Source organism: Trachurus trachurus, assembly GCF_905171665.1.
Source record: "Trachurus trachurus genome assembly, chromosome: 22".
Taxonomy (NCBI): domain Eukaryota; kingdom Metazoa; phylum Chordata; class Actinopteri; order Carangiformes; family Carangidae; genus Trachurus; species Trachurus trachurus.
In genome coordinates this window covers 13,483,057-13,503,302 of record NC_139907.1, presented here as the reverse complement: position 1 = coordinate 13,503,302, position 20,246 = coordinate 13,483,057, and the positions used below count along the sequence as shown (strand labels likewise).

The following is a 20,246-nucleotide window of genomic DNA, read 5'->3' as shown; positions in this document are numbered from 1 at the left end:
CCCGTCACATTTCAGCTCGGCTTTACGAACTAACTACATGACCTTAGTTCCTTGTCCATATTTCTGCTGAAACGCAACACTGCCTCTCCTTTCTTTACCATTTTTCCAGAAGCAGTGCAAAACTGAAGGGGTGAAAGAAACAGAGAAAAAAGTAACATGACAGCACAGGAAACGACAAACCGAACATTATGGGATGCAGATTTTCTTTTTCTTGGAAAAACGGAAAAATTCAGGCCAAGCATCAGGTCTCCACCATCTTGTGGCTTCCACTGCTGCGCCAGCATCCATCCACTGCAGTCATCCCTCTCTCCCTCACACACACACACACACACACACACACACACACACACACACACACACACACACACACACACACACACACAGTATTCGTCACACATTCATATTTTCAAGCGAGCAATAACCCTCCTACATGAAGATGTGGTTGAGGCATTTTGATTGGACTCGGGCCCTTTATTAACTAGAGTTTATGAGGCAGAAGAGCTTCAAACCCAGAAGTTCCAACCTAACGTCAAGTGCAAAAGAGAAGGGGATTTTTTTTCCTCTTTCTCTCTTGCCTTCCTTCTCTCTTTCATGGAGAGAACAGAATGTACTGAAGGCAACAGGCAGGCAGGAAGAGAGTGGCTAAAGCCCTAATGATATGGTATATGATTGTAACCTTGCCGTGTGTGTGTGTGTGTGTGTGTGTGTGTGTTGAAGAGGTCCATCCACTCCGCTGCTTGCACTCTCTCAAAGTTTTACTAACAAGTAAGTCCCTCGATCTTTCGACATCTGTTTGGTCCTCATTTTGTCTTTCTTTAGACAACTTTGTCACATGCTTAATAACTCACGTGTAGCAAGCTGCAGATTCACCTCATGGGAGGCTGTGAGCAGTTTTACACACGCCAACCTGAGCCACCTACAGGAAAGGAAATAAATCGCAGAACGTGACGTTGCATTTATGTCGCCCCCTACAGGCAAAGAGAGCAGCATTTTGCGTAGAAGTGTGGAAGCAACACGTTTCCTTCTGAAGAAAGTGAATGAAGGATGCTACAGTCAGTCAAATCCTGCCTTTTTATGTGATAAAAATAAAACCTTTAGACTAAACAAATTAAGGATTTAGATATTAACTACCGGTAGATGTTAATAAATGTGCTGATAATGTGAGCAGTGGCCAAAATTCAGATTAATGTGCTGTACTGGGGGTCTTTGGCAAAGCAGTGGTCTGGCTTTATCTAACGTGTTTGTACCCCCACACTAACTTTCTATCCACAGAGCTACATAGACTTATTCAGAAAGAGTACCGTACATCTCAAATTAGCTATGCACTCCGGCAGCCTACCCCTTTTCCTGCCGGTCAACAGTCTCTGTGCCCCGCGTCGTCTCGTAACAACGGCAGCAGCAGAGTGCAAAATGGAGTGCAGGGTCAAGTAGGGAACTTCCTGTCCAGGTTTCAGGAAGTGGAAGGTGCCAGAGTAACACAGTGTTGGACTGAGCAGCCAGTTGGGGCTTGATTTAAGCTGTTTTCAGAGTGTTTTCTGATGCAGACAATACACTGTGGTCCTGTGGTCACAGAATGTACACAGGTTCCGCTGCATAATCGGGACAATGCAACTACTGCAAAAAAAAAAAAAAAGACAGTCAGAGGGATGTTTTGAAACCAAAGTCCTGATGCTCAGAGCAGATAAAGCTTAGACATATTAGACACATTTTCGTGTATTCTTAGAGTCCCAGCTATCGGACCCAGACAATGCCCTGGTTTGCAAAGAGCTTCAGCAGAGACGGGGCCTAAGAGAGTCTGTTAGTGGCCTGGTTAAGAGCATTCAAGGCAGAGCGAGGGACTGGCAGTGCCCTGGTTAGTCCGTCATTAGGAATGCGTCTGCATAAAAGGGGTCAGTTTCTTTGCCTCACAGCCCCTTACCCCCCTCCAGGTTTTCCATAATTGTCAAACAAAGCACAGAACGGGGGAATGAAACTCTGTGCTCAACATGAGCCAAGCACTGAATACCTCAGCAACCCACCTCCCACCTTAGTTCCTTCTTTCCCTTCTCTGTTTCCAAACCTGCTCTTGGCCAAACTACTCCTCATCTTTTACTTATAATGCTGCAACCTTGATGATGACTATAAATTTCACAATATCCCCCTGATTAATAGGTATCCAGCCAGGACTGGAAAATCAAAGTAATATAGAAATATTAGAGTTTATGAGCACTTATCTGTATGGGTCGAGGTTCTAATGGAATGAATATGTGATTTAAGATTTAATACTTATAATATTAATATTTCTTCACCTCACCTCCCTTTTCCTCCACTGGTTTCGTCTCTTCTCTTTTCCACCTCACTCTCCTCCATCCTTCGAACTCCCTCCTGTCTTGTCGTGAATGTAGCTAATGAGGCTCCAGCCCTGCGATAAGTGAATCAGGTATGTTGATTGGTTTGGCAGAGGCGGGCCCTTGCCAGAGTCACTTTGCACGCACCGCCGCCCCTTAAAAGCGCCCACTTGGCCACGCCGGTGTGCGTGTCTGAGAGAGAGCGATGGAGGGGAGAGATGGAGGGAGGGGAGGTAGAGAAAGCTGGCAGAGAAATAAAGGGAGAATGAGAGGAGAGGTAGGCAGCCTGCCAAGCCAGGAGTAGCTGGACCTAGCAAAAACGTCATTATTAACCAGGACGGGACTCTAATGGAGTCGCCGAACTTCAAAAATCATCCGAAAGCATCTACAATCCAATCAGAAATCTGTTGAGGCCGATGTTATATCGACTGAACTTGAAGGATGTTTCATTATTAAGTAGAACAGGACATAGGACCACCGGATCGTAAAAATATCAATCCTCTCTGGTGTCCAAGGATCACTTTTTCTCCTTAGGCCCATTGTCATTCTCATAAGTTTTTCAGTGGTTTTATTTTCCCCGAGCTGCATAGTGTAGTCTGAAGAGCTGTCATAAAGAATTGAACTATTTTTGTTGCCAACGAGTGCTTTCTGTTTTTAATGGATGCATGGGAATTTTTTTTTCATAGTATTTTTACTCCACTGGAAAGGGATCAGTCAAGACAGGTTTGGACCACAGTGACCACCTCAAGACAACAAAGAAAAATCGGTCTACAACTCACTTAACAAGCCACAGCTGGGCAAAGCTAATGCAACACAAAAATGACTTTATTGACTAAGGTGTTTTGGCATTTAAGCGGACAGCTAGGCTAGCAGTTTTCTCTCCGATGTTTTTCCTCATTTGTCTTCTCCCCTGCTCCCTCTTCACTCCACGTCCATTTTTTTCCTTCAAGTCTCGCACTGCACTGAGAAGATTACCAAACCACCAGACCTCATGAAAGTAAAGAATAATTAAAATGCTGCAGCTGAATGCTTTGAATTCAGATTGTACTTCTTCATAAAGTAATCGTTGCCATATTGACTTTCAAAGCTCATTGCCTTGGTTTATGTTCAGCGAGACTTACAATGAATTGTGGGGAGAGTGGTTTGGGTTTTTTACACCAAATGAAATGATAGAAAATATACGAAGCCTTGCTGGAGCAAACCATAATGGCAAGTTATACCTTGTTGTATACCATGTACGCACACAATTCAAATACATAAAAGGACTTAGTGAATTTACTGCTCTAGCTGATGTTTTCACGGTGTTAAAAGTGATTTAATGCGAAGGAAAACTTTACGTGTAGTGGTTTGTAGCTTTAAGAGGCAGCCTTTGAACATGGTACTGTATATGAAGAGGAAGAGGAGACATGTAGTGGTGGCTGGCTGTCAAGGGATCGATAAGTGATGATGTGTGCAGATGCTATGTTCTAGCCCCGGGTCAATTTCTTTCTGCGGTCAGTGGGGGAAGCTCGGCTGAACGACGAGGGGGAGGGGGGAGTAATAGGATTTAGAAGGAGCAGGAAAGCCTGCTACCTGAATCATGTATAAATCCAAAAGCATCCGCTGTTAGATTTATGGGGGTCGTGCTGACAGGTAGACTGCTGTGTGCTAATAGTCCATGTTCTCATCACATTGAGCCACGCTGGGCCCACAGATGGAAACTAGCAAATTGTAATGGCTGTAGAAACATAGATATGAGCCAACCTGTGACGTAAATGCACCGAGTACCAAGGTTAAGGACACAGAGCTTTAATATCCATATTTGTAGCAATTATTTTCTTTGTGTTTATGCCATGCAGTCTTTATTGCAAAGTGAAACCATCCCAGGTGACTGTGAATGGTGTTATGTTCTAACGGGCCTGGGATGTGGTTACCACGGTGATGGCCCGTGTATGTGTGCAGACGGGGTATGTGAAGGAGGCCGGTGTTATTGAGATATGCTGCTGTCAGCAGAAGCAGGCAGGCAAGCAGAAATCAATGCTAGATACAACAGCAAAGTGTGTGTGTGTGTCCGTGTGTGTGTTTGTGTGTGAATGTCTGTTGTGAGTATGCCTGCACACAGGCATGTTGAAACCCCCATATTCACACACGTGACTGCTTTGTCGGACAGACAAGGTGACATACATAGTCATCGAAAGGTAAAAAAGAAGAACTGTGCAGTTCATTGTAATTGAAAAAACAAAACAATTCCCTGTTGTTTTGTAATTCTAGCCAGAGCAAGATTTATTTGTGCATATGCCAAATTGTGTGTGTTTTTATAGTCGATGCGTTGGTGTTTGGCTTCATTTTGTCCTGTCCTATGGTTTGTATCATAGCAATTAGATGGAACTGTACAATCATACAGTTCACCCGTCTGCTCCAGTGTGCTGTCAGCTGATCTCCTCTCTGTCCTTTTCTTCTCTTTTGAGAATGTAAATGACTATCATTGACAAATTAGCAACGACTAACTGTTGTTTCCTCTGTTCCTCCTACAGATGACAGATTCGCCTGCTGAACGCCGCTCTGAAGGATAAAGCGACAGTCCCTGAAAGAAAGCAAGACCAAGGCCACCAAGAGAAAGGAGTATTTCCTGGAGAGCCTAAAGGACTAATACACAAATGTGGACCCCCCCAAAACGCTGTCATCAAATAATCTGAGCAGCAAATCAAACATAAGCAACAAAACTTCATAGTTTGTAGCCATGTCTGATCATAAAGACATGACACATCGCCACTTGCGGCACAAGCTGCAGAGCCTTGGCCGAAGACTGGATGAACTTGAAGAAGCCACCAACAAACTGCAGAAGTCTGAGGACGAGCTGCTTGATATACAGGTCAGTACTGGTTCATTTGTGACTTGTGTGTGTGTGTGTGTGTGTGTGTGTGTGTGTGTGTGTGTGTGTGTGTGTGTGTGTGTGTGTGTGTGTGTGTGTGTGTGTGTGTGTGTGTGTGTGTGTGTGTGTGTGTGTGTGTGTGTGTGTGTGTGTGTGTGTGTGTGTGTGTGTGTGTGTGTGTGTGTGTGTGTGTGTGTGTGTGTGTCACAAGCACAGCAGATTCATGAATGGTTGAAATCTTTCTCCCCTACAGGACAAGATCATCCAGGCAGAGGGCAGCAACTCTTCCCTGCTTTGTGACGTGGAGGCCCTGAGGAAGCGTCTTCTGAAGATCCAGGGAAAAGATGAGGAGGTACGCAAAGCTGAGGACCTCTGCCGCACAGTCAGAGAGAAACTGGAAGAGGAGGAAAACCTGACAAAGGAGCTAAAGGCTGAGATCGAACGTCTACAACGTAGAATGGCCGAACTGGAGAAACTGGAAGAGGCTTTTGGAAAAAGCAAATCTGACTGCAGCCAGCTCTGCCTCAGCCTCAACGAGGAGAAGAACTTGACTAAGAAGCTCTCGTCTGAGTTGGAGAGTCTGAAAGCCCGATTGAAGGAGGTGGAAGGGTCTGAGACAAAGCTGGACAGAGCAGAGCAGGCTTTGGCGATGGAGCTGGAGAAGCTCAAGGGAATCACCCAGACCTTTGTGAGCGAGCGCAAGAGGCTACTAGAGAAACAGAGGGAGGACGAGAAGATCATTCTCAAGCTGACAGAAAAACTGGAGCTCCAGAAGAATCGCCTCGGCATGTCAGCAGACCCAGGCCGGGCCGATCTCATGCGGTCACGAATTGAAGATGAGCTTTCATCCACAGGGATCCTTTCCAGCAAACTGGACGGACACAAGAAGAACCTCGACTACTTCAAGTCGCCCGATGACGACATCTGCCTTGTAAACAAATCTGAAAATGAGAAGAACAGCGGCCTGGAAGGCTCACAGGAGGAGGACAACAAAGTAAAGGAGCTGACGCAGGAAATAGAGAAGCTGAAGAATCGCCTTAAACAGCTCGAGATAGTTGAGGGCGATTTGAAGAACTCCGAGTCCAAAAATGACGAACTTCTCGAGAAGTTCCAGATGGAGCGAAACCGGGCTCGCCAACTGAGTGAGCAGGTGGAGCAGCTCAGGACCCAGCTGTGCGGAAAAGCACCCAGTAACAATGGAAGCAGTAACAGCCCCACCAATGTCCTGGAGAACGGCAAAGCGGAGAATGAAGAAGTTCTTGTGAAGAGTGGTTTCAGACAAGAGAAACCTAAATACTGGAGCGCAGCCACTGTCTCAGAACCGGGCTCCCCCAAACACAGGAACAGGGAGCTCTCTCCTCAGCATAAAAGAGAGAATATGCTGAGGAACAGAGAGCTCGGCAAAGAGGAGAGGTCTCCTAAGTCTGTGAGGAGAGCCCTCAGTCCTGCTCACTCTGCTCACTCTGCTCACAAGAGCAGGAGGACACCCAAAACCCCAACTACTGCAATTTCATCCGATAATGGAATAAGAGACACAGGACGAGGACGTGAGGAGAAGTCGAGAGGAGCCACGTACGGCTCATCTTCTAGTGATGTCAAAAAGGTGTCTGTTCTCAGTCGCTACCCTCCGGCCGCTAACGACCAGAAGCCGCTGAAGACGACTCACAAACAGACGGACGGGGAGATGAAAAAGAGCAAAGTAGAAAAGTTTTCCAGGTTGTACGTAGGTAGTGACAGCGAATCAAACAACTCCGACGTGATGCCCGACAGCTCTGGGAACATCAACAGCATCTCTGCACTAGAGAAGGACACGGCGTCCGCCTCGGATCAAGAATCAATAGACCAGGTTCAGGACTCAGGAGTCTCTGTCTCTCCCAACCTGTCTAAAGCCAATGGATCGTACACGGCATACAGATCACACGTCACTCCTCTGCAGCCCAACGACCAGGGGTCAGAAGGTCACTCCTCCGCCTCCGATGCCGAGTCGACTGGTTCAAGGCCGTCTGAGCCGGAGCCTGTGGTTGAGAAGACGACTACAACCATAAGCAGTAGGACCCCAAGCTCCAGATATCCAAGATACTCCCATGGCCATGACTCGCATTCAGAGGGCTCTTCCTCCAGGAGCTCCTTTGATGAAGAGCTCCACAACAGGGCACAGTTCGCGGACGGCGGCCACCATGGGGCCATGCTCACTTCACAAGCAATTGAGATCCAGCGAATGTGCAGCCCACGCGAGGCGCTGAGGTCGAAGGCCGTCATCAAGCCCGCTATAGTTGAGATCGACAGGAAGGAAATGATGATTTCAGAACCTCTGCCAACCAACGGCAAACCCAAAATCTCCACCAAGCCGGTCGTGACCACCACCAGTAAAATGACCAGTAGTATAACCATCTACCCCAACGACCCGAGCTCCTCCAGAACCAGCAGCCGCAGCAGCAGCGTGTGCAGTGAACCGTTGCCTGTCAAAGAGCGACACACCTCGACCAGTAACATCGTCATAGGTGAGTTTGAAAAAAAATCCCACACCACAATCAAAACCACAAACCAGTTTTGCTTAAATGAGTTAAGGCAGTTAATACACACACAATTTGTATGAAGGTGTTTTTTTTTTTTTTTTTTTTACATTTTCATTAATCAGTTGATATCCCACATGATGATTCATATAAATGTATATTTTCTACCAGTGCTATCAGATGACATAACTTCCTAATAGATAAAACATAAGCAACATCAAGAGTCTCCAGCCACACCAGCTGCTCTGCCAAGCTGCACTTAAACTAAAAGAAAATGCTCACAATAACAATGCTAATTTGCTGATGTTTAGCATGTTCACTACAACATGTTTAATTGAAACTTCAGGAGCATTAGACTCAAAGTAAAGCTGAGGTTGATGGGATTGTCATTAGTTTGGTAGATGTTTTTGGACATTAAAGGTAAAAGAAAAAAAAAGTATATTACTAATGATATTTTGTTATTGCTGCATGTATAAAGTAGTTTTTTTTAAATATTTGATCCTATTTTCTCATTGCCAGGTCCCAGCAATGAGCACCACGGCAGTATTTCCGTCCCGTATGAAATCTCCATCCCCAAGAGTGAGATCACCTTGCGACCTTGCCAGGACCAGGACTGTGGGGCGGATGACCACAGTGACTCCGCATCAAAGTCCAAACTCCACAACACTTCCAGGGTGGAGACCACCACCAGCCATCTGTGCTGTCAGCGCAGCAACTTCAGCCTCCAGTCTCCAGACACAACGTCCACAGACTTCAACGACACCGAGTCGGGCTTCGAGAGCAGCAGCAGCAGCACCACCACGGTGACCAGCTGGAGGAGCCAAAGACAAAACCAGCACTCCCAAGAAGACAGTTTAGCAGACATGAAGAACGTGACCGTGAGAAGCACCTGGAGGAACAAAGGTGCTGCGTCGGTGGATGAGACAACCCGAGGAAAAGGAGCCACTACTAAGACGATAACGGACGGGGGGTCTGAAGACGAGGGAGAAGCCACAACAACATGGAGGGCTTACCGGGCAACCACTTTCGACATGGAAGACACAAACAGCGGCACAGGGGCCGGTGGGAATGCTGCAGCACAGAAGGGAGCCAAGCCATCCCCCGCTGAGGTGAGAGAATGACTGGAGTCCTCACACAAAAGTGAAAATAAAGTGGAATGAAGGAGTGTACGACTTCATGGCTGCATGATGTCACCCTTTTTGTGTCGCTCGCTCCCCTAGGTGTACATGCGTCGGATCAACAGCGGGGTTGCTAGCCCTAGAGAAGTGGAGGAACCAGTGGGGCGCCGAGGCAAGCGCTCTCAGTCCCCCAGTGTGGAAATGGGCGGCCCGGGAAGGACCTTACCCCACGCACCTGTGACCTCCCAGTCCTGGAGCCGATCATATACACAACAACCACCGGTAAGACAACCAGCTTTAGATTTTGTTCCTGTCTGACAAAGAATGAATTCACACAAAACAATTTGCAAGGTTTAGCAGAATTTGCCCTTTAATTTTACTTTTTACTTTCATTTTTGTATTTTTTATTTTACTTTGTGCCTTGACAATAAAGGCGGAACTAGATCCTACCAACAAGAAACTAATTCAAAAGATTTTACACACATACAAATTTTATATACTGACATGTTTGTCCTACTCCTTCATTCATTCTCAGTTTCTCACAAACATCCCCACTAGCTGTTGCTGCATATGTGGCTTCTAAAAAAAGTCTCTGTCAGATAAAAAAAAATCTGTAACCCTCTGCACATAGTTTTGTCTTGAAGATAAAAGTCCAGAAAGTACAGCCGCAGGGCTTAGCTCCTGGTGTGTCCACTTTGCATGAGAGCTCAGCTTGTATTTTTCCCTGACGCCAGGCTCTGCGACTTCAAGCTTAGCACAGCACTTCTGTAGGCCCCACTCCTGCTGCCCCAGCAAGGACAAAGAAAAAAGGGTGGGACAAAAAAAAAAAAAGCAGAGGGAGGATGGAAATGAAAAAGACCTCAACAGGGGGAAAAAAAGGTTAGGAAAACCTCAAGGAGAAGAAAATAGCTTTCTTATATTTAAATGCGCGACCACATTTCAGTCAGTGCCCCTGCCAGGCTGCGTTTCTATGTGTTTTCTATTCTATACAAACTTTACTTAAGATCAAATTATAGCATAGGTGCATCTTAATAAGAAATGCTGAGATATTTAGGTTTTATTTTCACAGCCAGTATGGAGGAACTCGACATGCAACTTGTTTCTATAAAAAACCAGACTGAGCCCGATGATCGTGTGTATGTGAGCACATGAATTCACACGTGAGATTGTGTGCATATCTATGACCTAACCTAATGGTGTGTGAAAGTTTACACAAGTCATCAGAAAGATGAGGTGAAAACTACTAATGGGCCACAGTATTGACTTACTTGTCTATTACTGTATATAATATATTGTCAAATGACTGTAATGCTGCTTTCAGAGCAGGCCCCATGGCTACAATAACATGTCAGTCTGTCACTTTGACAAACTAGCCTGGACTTAGAGGCCTTTGAGTAAGATCCCCATGTTTTCCCCTATAAATAAACTGGACGTTGCCAAGGAGACAGCCCTTCATATGTCACCGTCTCATTCACGATTTGGGGCAATACAGATATCTGAAGTTTGTTTTGTTTATTTTTTATTTGTTTTTTTTCCTCACATATACAGAGATTTGCTGCAGAGGATAATCCTAGAGATATATATTCCCAAAATTCACTTACTGTGTTATTTTAGTTTTTTTTTTTAGATTAACTCAGAGAGGTAACCTTGATCCTGTGATGTATCAAAATGTTGTTGTTTTTCTAACTTTTATGCCCAAAAGGCTTGGTTATGTCCTGGACTAAGGTCATGCAGTGCAAGGGCATTTTCATGGCCATCTATCAGTTTTGTGGTTTGGTTAAATCTGTGACATTTAACCCAGCTCAGTGTTGACCATCTTTCTAAACACCAATCAATTAAAATGCATCTAAAATAACCAAAACTTCCTGATCAAATTTATAGTCTTGATGATTTCACTTGCATTTTACATTTAATATGTTATATATTAATATCATATGAGTTTTAGCTTCTTTTAAATAATTTTTTTTCTAGTAGGTTCATAGAAAAACATGTTTAGAAGTACGTTACAAAACTCATGTATTTATATCAGCACCACTATAAAATATGTCAACCACAATCTGTTGTGGCCCAAATGAGCAGCTGTTCTATGCACTGCCTCTTTCTTACATAATCACAAGTGATGTTTGTTTGCACACTGCAGTATACAGTACATAAGTCACAGAAAAGACAATGGACACAGATGTTGAAACACTCATCTCTCTCCAGCCTGCTGAGCCACTGTAACAAATTGCAACAGCCAACATGTCCTTGGAGCTGTAAACAGGGTCCATCCCTCTCATTAGCCTCATTGATATCTGTGTAACACTGAGTCTTGACCTTGAACGCCCCCTTCTTCAGAGCTGATTCAGACTCAGGGCACAGCCACCTTTGTTTTGTCTCTAACTCCTCCCCTCCCTCCTCCTCTCTTCCATCCTCTCACCATCCCCCCCACTATTTAATTTGTCATTCAAGTCCTGACATGAACAAAGTGACTTCACATCATGCATTTGAGGAACTCTATCAGGGTGAGCGCCCCCGTCATTTCCAGCACACGGCCTTGACCTCAGTGCTGCTTTTTAAGGCGGCAGCTGCTCGTTCTATCGTCACACCCTATCCCGCATCACACACCACTTATGTCCCCAGTAACCCTGGAGATACCCTATCGCCTAACTGCCATGGCACAGATGTTGTAAATCATCAGTGGCCTGATGAACTGTACATTTTGTCATCAGTCATCCACTTTGTGCTTTATTATGGGAATTTCCTAAACCCACTTGGTTGGCGCTGTGGTACAGTAAAACCTTGTTCGTCCTGATGCTTGATGCATGAACTGACCACTTCATTTGGAAAGTAATTATGAGCGAAAATTGCTACAGTGCAAAAAAAACACACTTCAAATCATGATTGGGCTTTGAAGCATGTCTTGGAGTGCAGCCGATCATCTTTGGTTTGGATTTTCAGAACATTTCAGTGGTCTGAAAACCATCCATTCCCGAGAGGTTTGGATAAATACAGCTGTACTTAGGATAGTGGGAGGTTGGGATTAGTTTGTGATTGCAGTGTCAAAGGTTGATAGAAGACGGTTGTATTATTACAAGCTTGCAGATGGAGACATGTAGTTTGATGGGAGTGAAATGTAGCTGATCATTATTAACTAACATCCCATTGATCATTTTTTCACGGGGTATCTGTATGTCCTGATCTTTCATTTCTAAGCCGTCCCAGTACAGAGAGAAGTAATGATGGAAATCCGCTTAGTGTGCACCCAGAAAGACACTATTGATCATTGATCATCGATACTCAGGCATTTAAGAGGGGACAACAAGCTCAATTCTTTGAAGTACCCTGGAACTAAAAGGGTTATTGATTTTCTTTCTTTTTTTAACCTCATGCATAAATTATTTGGATGTAATGTATTAAAAACTTTACAGGACTGAGAATGTATTTTCACCTATCTAAAGGTCATGGTTGAGTCATAATGGCAGCAGTTTAACCTTGACTATTGCCTCTGATTTGTCCAAACCAATGTTATTGGTTAACATGTGAAGCCACAGTAGGTAATGGCATTTCTCAATAGCCACTGAATTGACGGATATGAATCGACTTTCCTCAGGATGAAGCCTAATGTTTTTGGCGATATTCATCTGAGATTCAGATGAGTCCATGCGACTTTATTGACCCTCTGGCTTTTCTTTCTTAGTACCTCCAGCAGGTCAGTGGATGGTCAGCACCTCTATCAAGTCAAATATCTCAACATCTAGATTTTATTCAAAAAATAAATTCTATCCTAATGATGATATTAATTGGTCCAATGTTTTGTTCTTAACCAGCTTCCCATTAGGGTCACTCCCATCATCCCATTGTCCTAGTTTTCATGTAGCAAACTAATGTTTACATGCTAATCTAAGATGCTAGTCATGATAAACATCACCTGTATGTCAGCATAGAGCTGCATTAGCATAGGAGTCAAAACACTATCAAAGCTGCATACAGTAACTGTACACTCTTGTTACAAGTCTGATAATGGACATGACCAGCAGGGAAAGACACTTGAAACACACTTGAAGCCCAATTGTGATATGAATAACAGCTCAGTGTTAAAACACGGAGTGCTTGCTTTCTGCAGCAGTCACTCCACACCTCAGCGTACAGAACAGAACAGCATTGTAGTACTTCCTCCCCGCTGTAGCTGAAGGAAACCTCAGACTGTACATGAATGAGCCGTGAACTTATGTTTGGCCGCGGACAGCGGGGCCGATATGGCCTATGAGCGAGATACCAAAACATCCTTTGTTGAATCAAAGACCAGTGGCAGCAAGGTAAAGTGTGGGATCAGAGCTGCTCTACTGTTCAACATTCGCCTAACGTGACCCGCACAGAAAAATCCCTCCGGAACAACAGTCTGCACAGCAGCTGAAGTTGGACCGCGTGGTGTTTTCAGTAGTAGGTCATAACATCGGACATGACACACTGTACAAATGGCCCCTGAAAAGCAACAAATGAATGGCTTTTATAACTGATAACCAATAAACAGATCATCACTTGGAATAAAACAAACCAAATGAACAAATAAATAACATGAATCCCACATTTTTCTGAAACATTTCACCTGGGGCGTCGGGGGTACGCTCTTTCTGGAGAGCAGATTTAAGAGTTTGGGTTGGCAAGGCAACACAATTCCCAAATATTGGGCGTGAGACCAAGGGCAGACAGATTTAAAGCAGGGATATAAGTTGTTCTGCAGAAGCACTGACATGCCACATGTGTCAGTTGTTAAACTGGCATTTATTCTATATTAGAAAGCAGAGGTTTCTCACACGTTTGTTTATCAAAGTGAACCCCTGGAAAACTACTTCTTTAATGTAGAGCCTTTTTTTTATTCTTAAACTTCAGAGCTCATGAGGTGAATGGTAAATTTGTAAAGAGTAAGACGCTACATATAAAGAGTAAAACATCCTTTTAGAAAACATGATTATTACTAAGAGATAAATAACAAGATCAAAACCACTCATGTGTACCAAGTGAATATTACGACTTTTCTTTTACACTACATTTCGAGAGAACCAGGCTTTTCCTATTTCCAGTGTTTATGCTAAGCTAACTGTCTGTTTTATCTTCTCTATACGAGTAGTATTCATCTTCTTATCTAATTTAACAGGTCTATTTTCCCATTTGATCATACCTGTCCTATTCATTATATCTAAAGGTTAGAACAGGTTATGTACCTAGCAGCACTGCTCCCTTTTCTTCTTTTATTTTGTGTAATGCCGTGTTGCCAGAGATAATTTAGTGACGGCCTGTAACTGTGGGTTTTTCCAGGCTGAAGGCATGTGAGCAGGAGCAGGTCTGTGATGACGACAGCACTCGCTGTTCCCAGCAGATTTCCCCTGCTGTGGCACATCACCTTACTGAACAGCATGTATTACAGGCTGACATTCCTCTTGTGGCCAAATATATTCTTAAATTAACACTTGGAAGCCACTTGGGAAAAAGTTTTTGTGGTGTCGCTACTGAAGCAACACATTTTTTGAAAAGCTGTTTAGTTGTATAGTGCAGCACACTCATTGTAATTTTCAAAGTTTTTCTTTTAAATTTCCATTATTACTTGCCAGGTTTTTTTTTTTTGTCTTGTGTATTTGTATTTTTGTTCCTTCCAGTCTGTTACAATGTGTCAAACAATGAGCAAGCCTCCTGGTGAGTGTAGGAGGAACAGTGGAAATGCATTACATGGCAACCTTGTGAAAGCCCACGGTCTTGCAGCAGCAGCAGCAGCAGCAGCAGCTTACCATAGAAGGAGAATATGCCACTTTGCCGTTTCCTCCCCCAGTGAGTGAAGCAGGAAGTGACCACACTGAACACGCCCACTTGGCAGGGTTCGCTGGTGACTGATTTCCTGTCTGTTACCCCGGGAGACCGAGAAAAGGCAGTCCAGCAGGGCTCCATTAAAGCCAATTAGCGAGAATGCATTCTAAAACTGCATCAGAAGCCAACTCCAACCCACCAAATGTCACTAATTATGGTGCTTTTTTAAAGCTGAAATTACAGGAGCGGGGTGCTGTTTCTGTGTGCCGTAGGAACTGCATCGTCATCTAACTCTCACTTTTTTAGAGCAGGGTTTACTGAGGTTATGAGAGGGGACGTGCCATTGCAGCCACCACAGACTAGTAACTTGGGGTTTGTTTTCTAGTCAGCCCACCAAATTATAAATCTCTCAGTTTGGGGTATGTTTGGGGTTTTTGGTCGGGGATTTTTCTCCTGGCAAAAGTCCACATGGCAGACTTTCCTTGTCACACACCAGTTAACAGTAAACAGCATGTATTTAATGCCCACATATTACAAAAAAAAAGCCTAAACAAGGCCCAGCCCAAGACCATCCAGACAAAATGCCCAAAGCTCCAGAATATAGGACTGAATGAACTGGCCTCTGTTTGCATTTGTGCCAGCCCGCTCCACATATAAACAAGGACTTGACTTGCTGCTGCAGATGACAGTTTGGCTACAAGAATGGTCTTTATCTAATTTCCTTCCAGGCTGCTGATGGCACAGATCACAGTCCACACTTGACCCACAGCCCGGCCTCCTGGAGACGACATGTACCCAGCAGCGACTCACACCACCTGGGGAGCACCTACGACCGGGCTCCCAAGACACCGGGAGCTTCCTCCAGAGGAGGGGAGCCGTGGTCCGGTCGGGGTCAAGGGTCAGGGGCCAGAGCGGAGGGGAGAAGTGGAGGAGCGGGAAGCCGACCATGGAGCCATCGTCAGACCGATCATCATCATTAGACCGCCAGGGTCTGAACAGGACTTCTACAACTAAAAGGACAGGTAAGCTGTTTTTTTTTATCAATTCATGTCTTCTCTTCTCTTCACTTCTCACTCCTGAGACTCATTCATTAAGTTAATATAATGTTAATTACCTTTGCTCTAATGATCACATCTCTAAAGAGGATTTCACATCAAATTTGCAGCTGCAGCTATGTGGTGGTTTAATAACCCCAGCCTACAGCCCCTCAGCAGGAAGCCGCAGCCTCACTACATGTAACAGTCTGCTGAGTCGCCCTTAAAGCTAGACAATACTGCAGCTAAACCTGCAAGCTAATCCTCTTTTATTTTAAGAGACTCCAATTTCTAAATATTTGTCAGACCAGACAACCCAAACTCACTCAGCTAAAAAAAATCCCTGGAAAGGTAACTCCCATTTTAAATATTCACAAATTATTCAATTATTAATGATTGAATGAATTAGAATTAGAAATGTAATGCTTCATATATGCAATAGATTTCACATTTTTACATGTCTGTGATTTGTGCAGTAACTGAAAGACTCGCCATGTTTCCCTGGAAGTTAACTGTAATAATTTAGTTTGGAAAAGCACCAACTCGACACAGTCGCTATTTTCCCCATAATTAGTGCCCAATTACCTTGTTCTTTCTGGCAAACCTTCTTCAAATCTGTGGACCAATCAGGTATCTAAAGATGAACAGTTGCGATAAAGTATTAAAATATGAAAGATTAAGCAAGATCTTTTTCTTCGTTTTTTCCTAAACAGCACTCCATTAAGCTCTCAACGGCAAAATCAGAGCCAAACACCAGTCTCCCATCAACTAATGGCTGCACCTATTACCACCATCTCCAACATCTGCAGCTTTTATAACAAACCAAGAAAAGAAAAAATAGCAGTTGCAGCCATATAGAACAACAAACCACACATCTGACCCTGAGCGTACACGGAGATGTGAACGGCTCTTCCTATCCGGAACTTTCTCTGCCCCTAAAGAGACATAAATGGAAAGACAGCGCCTGTGCAGCGATGTGGAGGTCCCCTCACCAGCCCACCTATCCTCTTCTGCTTCTTGTGTTGGATGTATTATAATGTAATCCCGAACTTTGACAAGGGAGAGGCTGGCATGCTGCGGACATCTGGAGACTTTCCTGACTGCCAGAGAGGGTTTAAAGACAGTGAGAGGAAGGAGGAAGGACTCAAACACTGAGAAAGCCTTTCTCAGAGGACCATTACAGCTGGATATGTCACTTTTTTCAACCTTTTGTGGAAGGCTGATCAACAACCCGAACTGCAGTCAAACAACAGTACGATGTTAAAGACGTATGTACATCTCACGGGGGCTGGATCTTCATGCAGAATATTTCACAAACTAAAGGATCTTTACCTTAAATGTGACCAAAAACAGGAAGCGAATTACCCTCTTTGCAGAAGCGTATCATAACTTTCTTTTCCTTACTGAGCTCATCTTTGCTTTTCTGTATGTTTTCCTCACACACATATCCACAAACCATTCAAACAAATGCACAAACAAGAAGCAGACACATGCACATTTCAAACTTCAGGTTTATTTTTAACCAGTGTCGCCACTTTCTGGCACGCACGTGACCTCAAACTGGATTTAATTTGAGGTCTCGGATGTTGCGTGAACATTTGCATGTTTCAAAGTAATAAATGAAGAGCACTTGAAAGATTGTGACTCAGCATGCACTCTGCCGAAACGATTGCTGGTTTGCCGCATTTTTGGAGTGCGCACACACATACGCACACACACAAACACTCATTATTTCTGACAGACCGGGACCTCTTATTTATGCTTTTTTGTCATTTTCACCAGTTTGGAATTCGCTTCCTGTTCTGCACCATTCTGCTTCAACCATATCAAGACAAAAAGATGGTAGTTTGCACGTAATGAAATGCAATGCACATGTAGAAAAAAAAGGTGAGGATGGGGGCATTGTTTATAACCTCAAACCATGCTACAGCTTCCATGGTGTTTTGTCGTACAGCTGATGCAACTGTCCTCAGTCGCGTATTTTGAGAGCCATAGCAAAGTGGATTTCTGTTTAAACTGATAGATAACCAGCAAACCTGACCAGGCAGGGCGGACATTTTTTTTTTTCAGAGCTGCTGTAAATACTGTGTGCACGCCAGCCAGTCATAGGAAAGACACAAGCGCTGTTGGACTTTTAACAACGTGAAACTGACGGTCCAGCTTGCGTGTGTGTGACTGGGTTCGCCGTGCGAATCGTCTCAGCTTTCTCTGTTTCTCATTTCTATAGATGTGTATTATTTTGTTACATCGTAAAATATCAACTTATGGTTGGTATGTCAGAGCAATCTCTCATTGGTGGGGGCCATAGCAGCAATGGGGGTGCCATGGAAACTGATTTAGTTGTGGCCAGTAAATGAAATAAGTTGTTTTCATTGAGGGAAATGGTGCATATCTATGACAGAAACCTCACTGACATTGTCTGAGTTTTCCCAACTGCTGGATTTTTAGGTGTAACACACCGGAGTAACTGCAGTATGACAGAGGACGTAAACTTTGATCCCAGAACAAAATGTATAAATGACGCTAAGGAATGCAGCTGAATGAACTATTGCTTTATGGCTTGATGCACCAATCCCAACTTGACAGCGTTGCTTGTGTCCTGAATCTCCTGCACAGGGCAGACAAGGTAACACAAAACCACAACTGTGACAACTCTGAACATGTGGGATCTGCTGAAGAACTTTTCGAAGCCTGCTCTCCATTTGGTTGTTCTGCTGTTATGTATTTAAGTGCTGTTGAGTCAGACCCTGCTGGGGGATAATCTGATTCAGTCTTATTACATCTCTCAGTTCTTCTGTATTCTACCAGCCGCCATCTAGCTGTAATATTTATAAGTCTCCATAAACAGTATGTACAGGTTCTTGTATTGTGAAGAGGTCTGGAGCCCCGTCTGTCGCCGCTTTGTCACTTTACTGTTTATGCAAGCAGGAGATTATATGCAATCGAACTGCCCCCCACGCCCCCCTCCCATTTAATGACTGTAACTGTCCGCCATCATGCTGATCATACAGATCGTAGGTGGTGACTGACTGTGTAGTGATAAGTCCAAACTAAAATGTTTGTTTACCTTCAGAATGCACATTTTCACTAATGTTCATTTTACCCTTTGCTAGAAATATCAACAACAGTATGTTCATCTGTGCCTTGAGATACAGTGAGAAAGTTAGATTGTCCCTATAAGTCCAGACTTGCACCCTATTCTTCCACTTGACGTCTAGTACTGATTGTAAGGTTACATGTGTTTTTATTAACTTCATATATATTTTTTACATTTGGAGTGATTGTTTTATGGAGCTTTGTAAAAGTATTTTGGTTCAAGCAGGGAAAAAAGATGTTCTCAATGTTAACGTCAAACATTTTCCCCTAGAAAAAGCCTGTTTTTTTTTTTGTTTGTTTTTTTCATACCCAACTTTAAAGTCCCCTTTGAAAGAATTTAGGCCGCACCGCCCCAAAAGCTACGTCCTCTTGATTTGTCTGTTCGAGTCGGAGGGTGCAGTTCAGCCTCAGCAAAGACCGTCAAGTGGCCTCTTCATGGCCACTGCAGGCAAAAACAGACCAGACATACTGTTCAGAGCTCTCAGTGCTCATGCCAAGACTTGATGATCATACGGTCCTTCTGTGCTTTGCTTTCTCTGTTATTGTTTCTACTTACTACCACTCTTCTCATTTGCCATCTCCCCAATCTCGCATCCTTTAAACCACTTCCAATTTTCCTTTTAGAGATGCTGAACATGCCTTTTCTTTTCTTCTCTTCCACCTTCATCCTCTTGCTTCTCCACATCTTCCTCAGACTCTTGGTTCTGAAAGGGAAAGCCGCGGCCCTAAACAGCAGTGATGAGTGTTGTTGTTGGTTCAGCGAGCTGTTTGTATCGAAGGCCAGTGGCCTGTCAGCGAATAGTGATGGGCAGCTCCAAGGGTATAGCCCGAAAAGGTCAGAGGTCAGAGCTGCATCTAATCCTGTCTCTACATCTTGGCTCAGGGCTTCTAAATACAGGGTAGGGGAAGACGGGCAGCTTGGCGGTGATGTCCACTTTAGGGATAATTAAAACAGTCGACGGTATCGAATGTCCAGCTCTCACGCTGCCAGAGATACACGTGATCATCCCATCGGTGTGTATGCGTGTGTGTGTGTTGTCATTAATATGTCAGCGAGGGCTCTCTGGACATGTGAACTGGTGTGTTTGTAAGCCGCTGCACATCCCAGAGTAAGAGGACGCTGAATGACTTATGTGCACGTGTGTTTGCCAGAATTGGCCTCCAGGGATTGTTTGTATTTATCTTTAAGGCTGACATCATCACTGTGGGTCAGGATTTCTGTAAATAGCAACTCGGTGATGCAAACTCTTAACAACAACCCTCAAACCCTCATCCTGCCTTACTGCCGCCATAAATTTTCTTTCTGTCACTTCTGTCCCTCCGCCCAATAAAAGCTACTCTACCATGCAGACAATCTAACAGTTTCACTACTACTACTAATCTAAACAGTGTGACCTCTTAACCATTTGTGTCTCTTTCATTTTCCTTCCTCCCGGAGCATTGGAGTCGGGGGTCCCAGGAAGAGCCCAGCTGTTGGAACCTGTAGGTTTTATGACATGTTGGAGGGTCTTTCCTCTTGGAGGCCC

At 44.2% G+C, this 20,246-nt stretch overlaps 1 protein-coding gene across 1 annotated transcript; it reads left to right on the top strand.

Moving 5' to 3' along the window:
* Positions 1-5,046: 5,046 nt before the first annotated feature.
* On the top strand, positions 5,047-16,755 carry luzp1 (leucine zipper protein 1; the record flags this gene model as incomplete). The annotated part of the gene is made up of 6 exons (XM_083998946.1): positions 5,047-5,178; positions 5,432-7,679; positions 8,211-8,800; positions 8,912-9,091; positions 15,319-15,612; positions 16,338-16,755. 5 exons carry the CDS (start codon positions 5,047-5,049, stop codon positions 15,568-15,570), a joined length of 3,402 nt encoding a protein of 1,133 aa, XP_083855072.1. The 3' UTR covers positions 15,571-15,612; positions 16,338-16,755.
* Between the last annotated feature and the right edge of the window lie 3,491 nt (positions 16,756-20,246).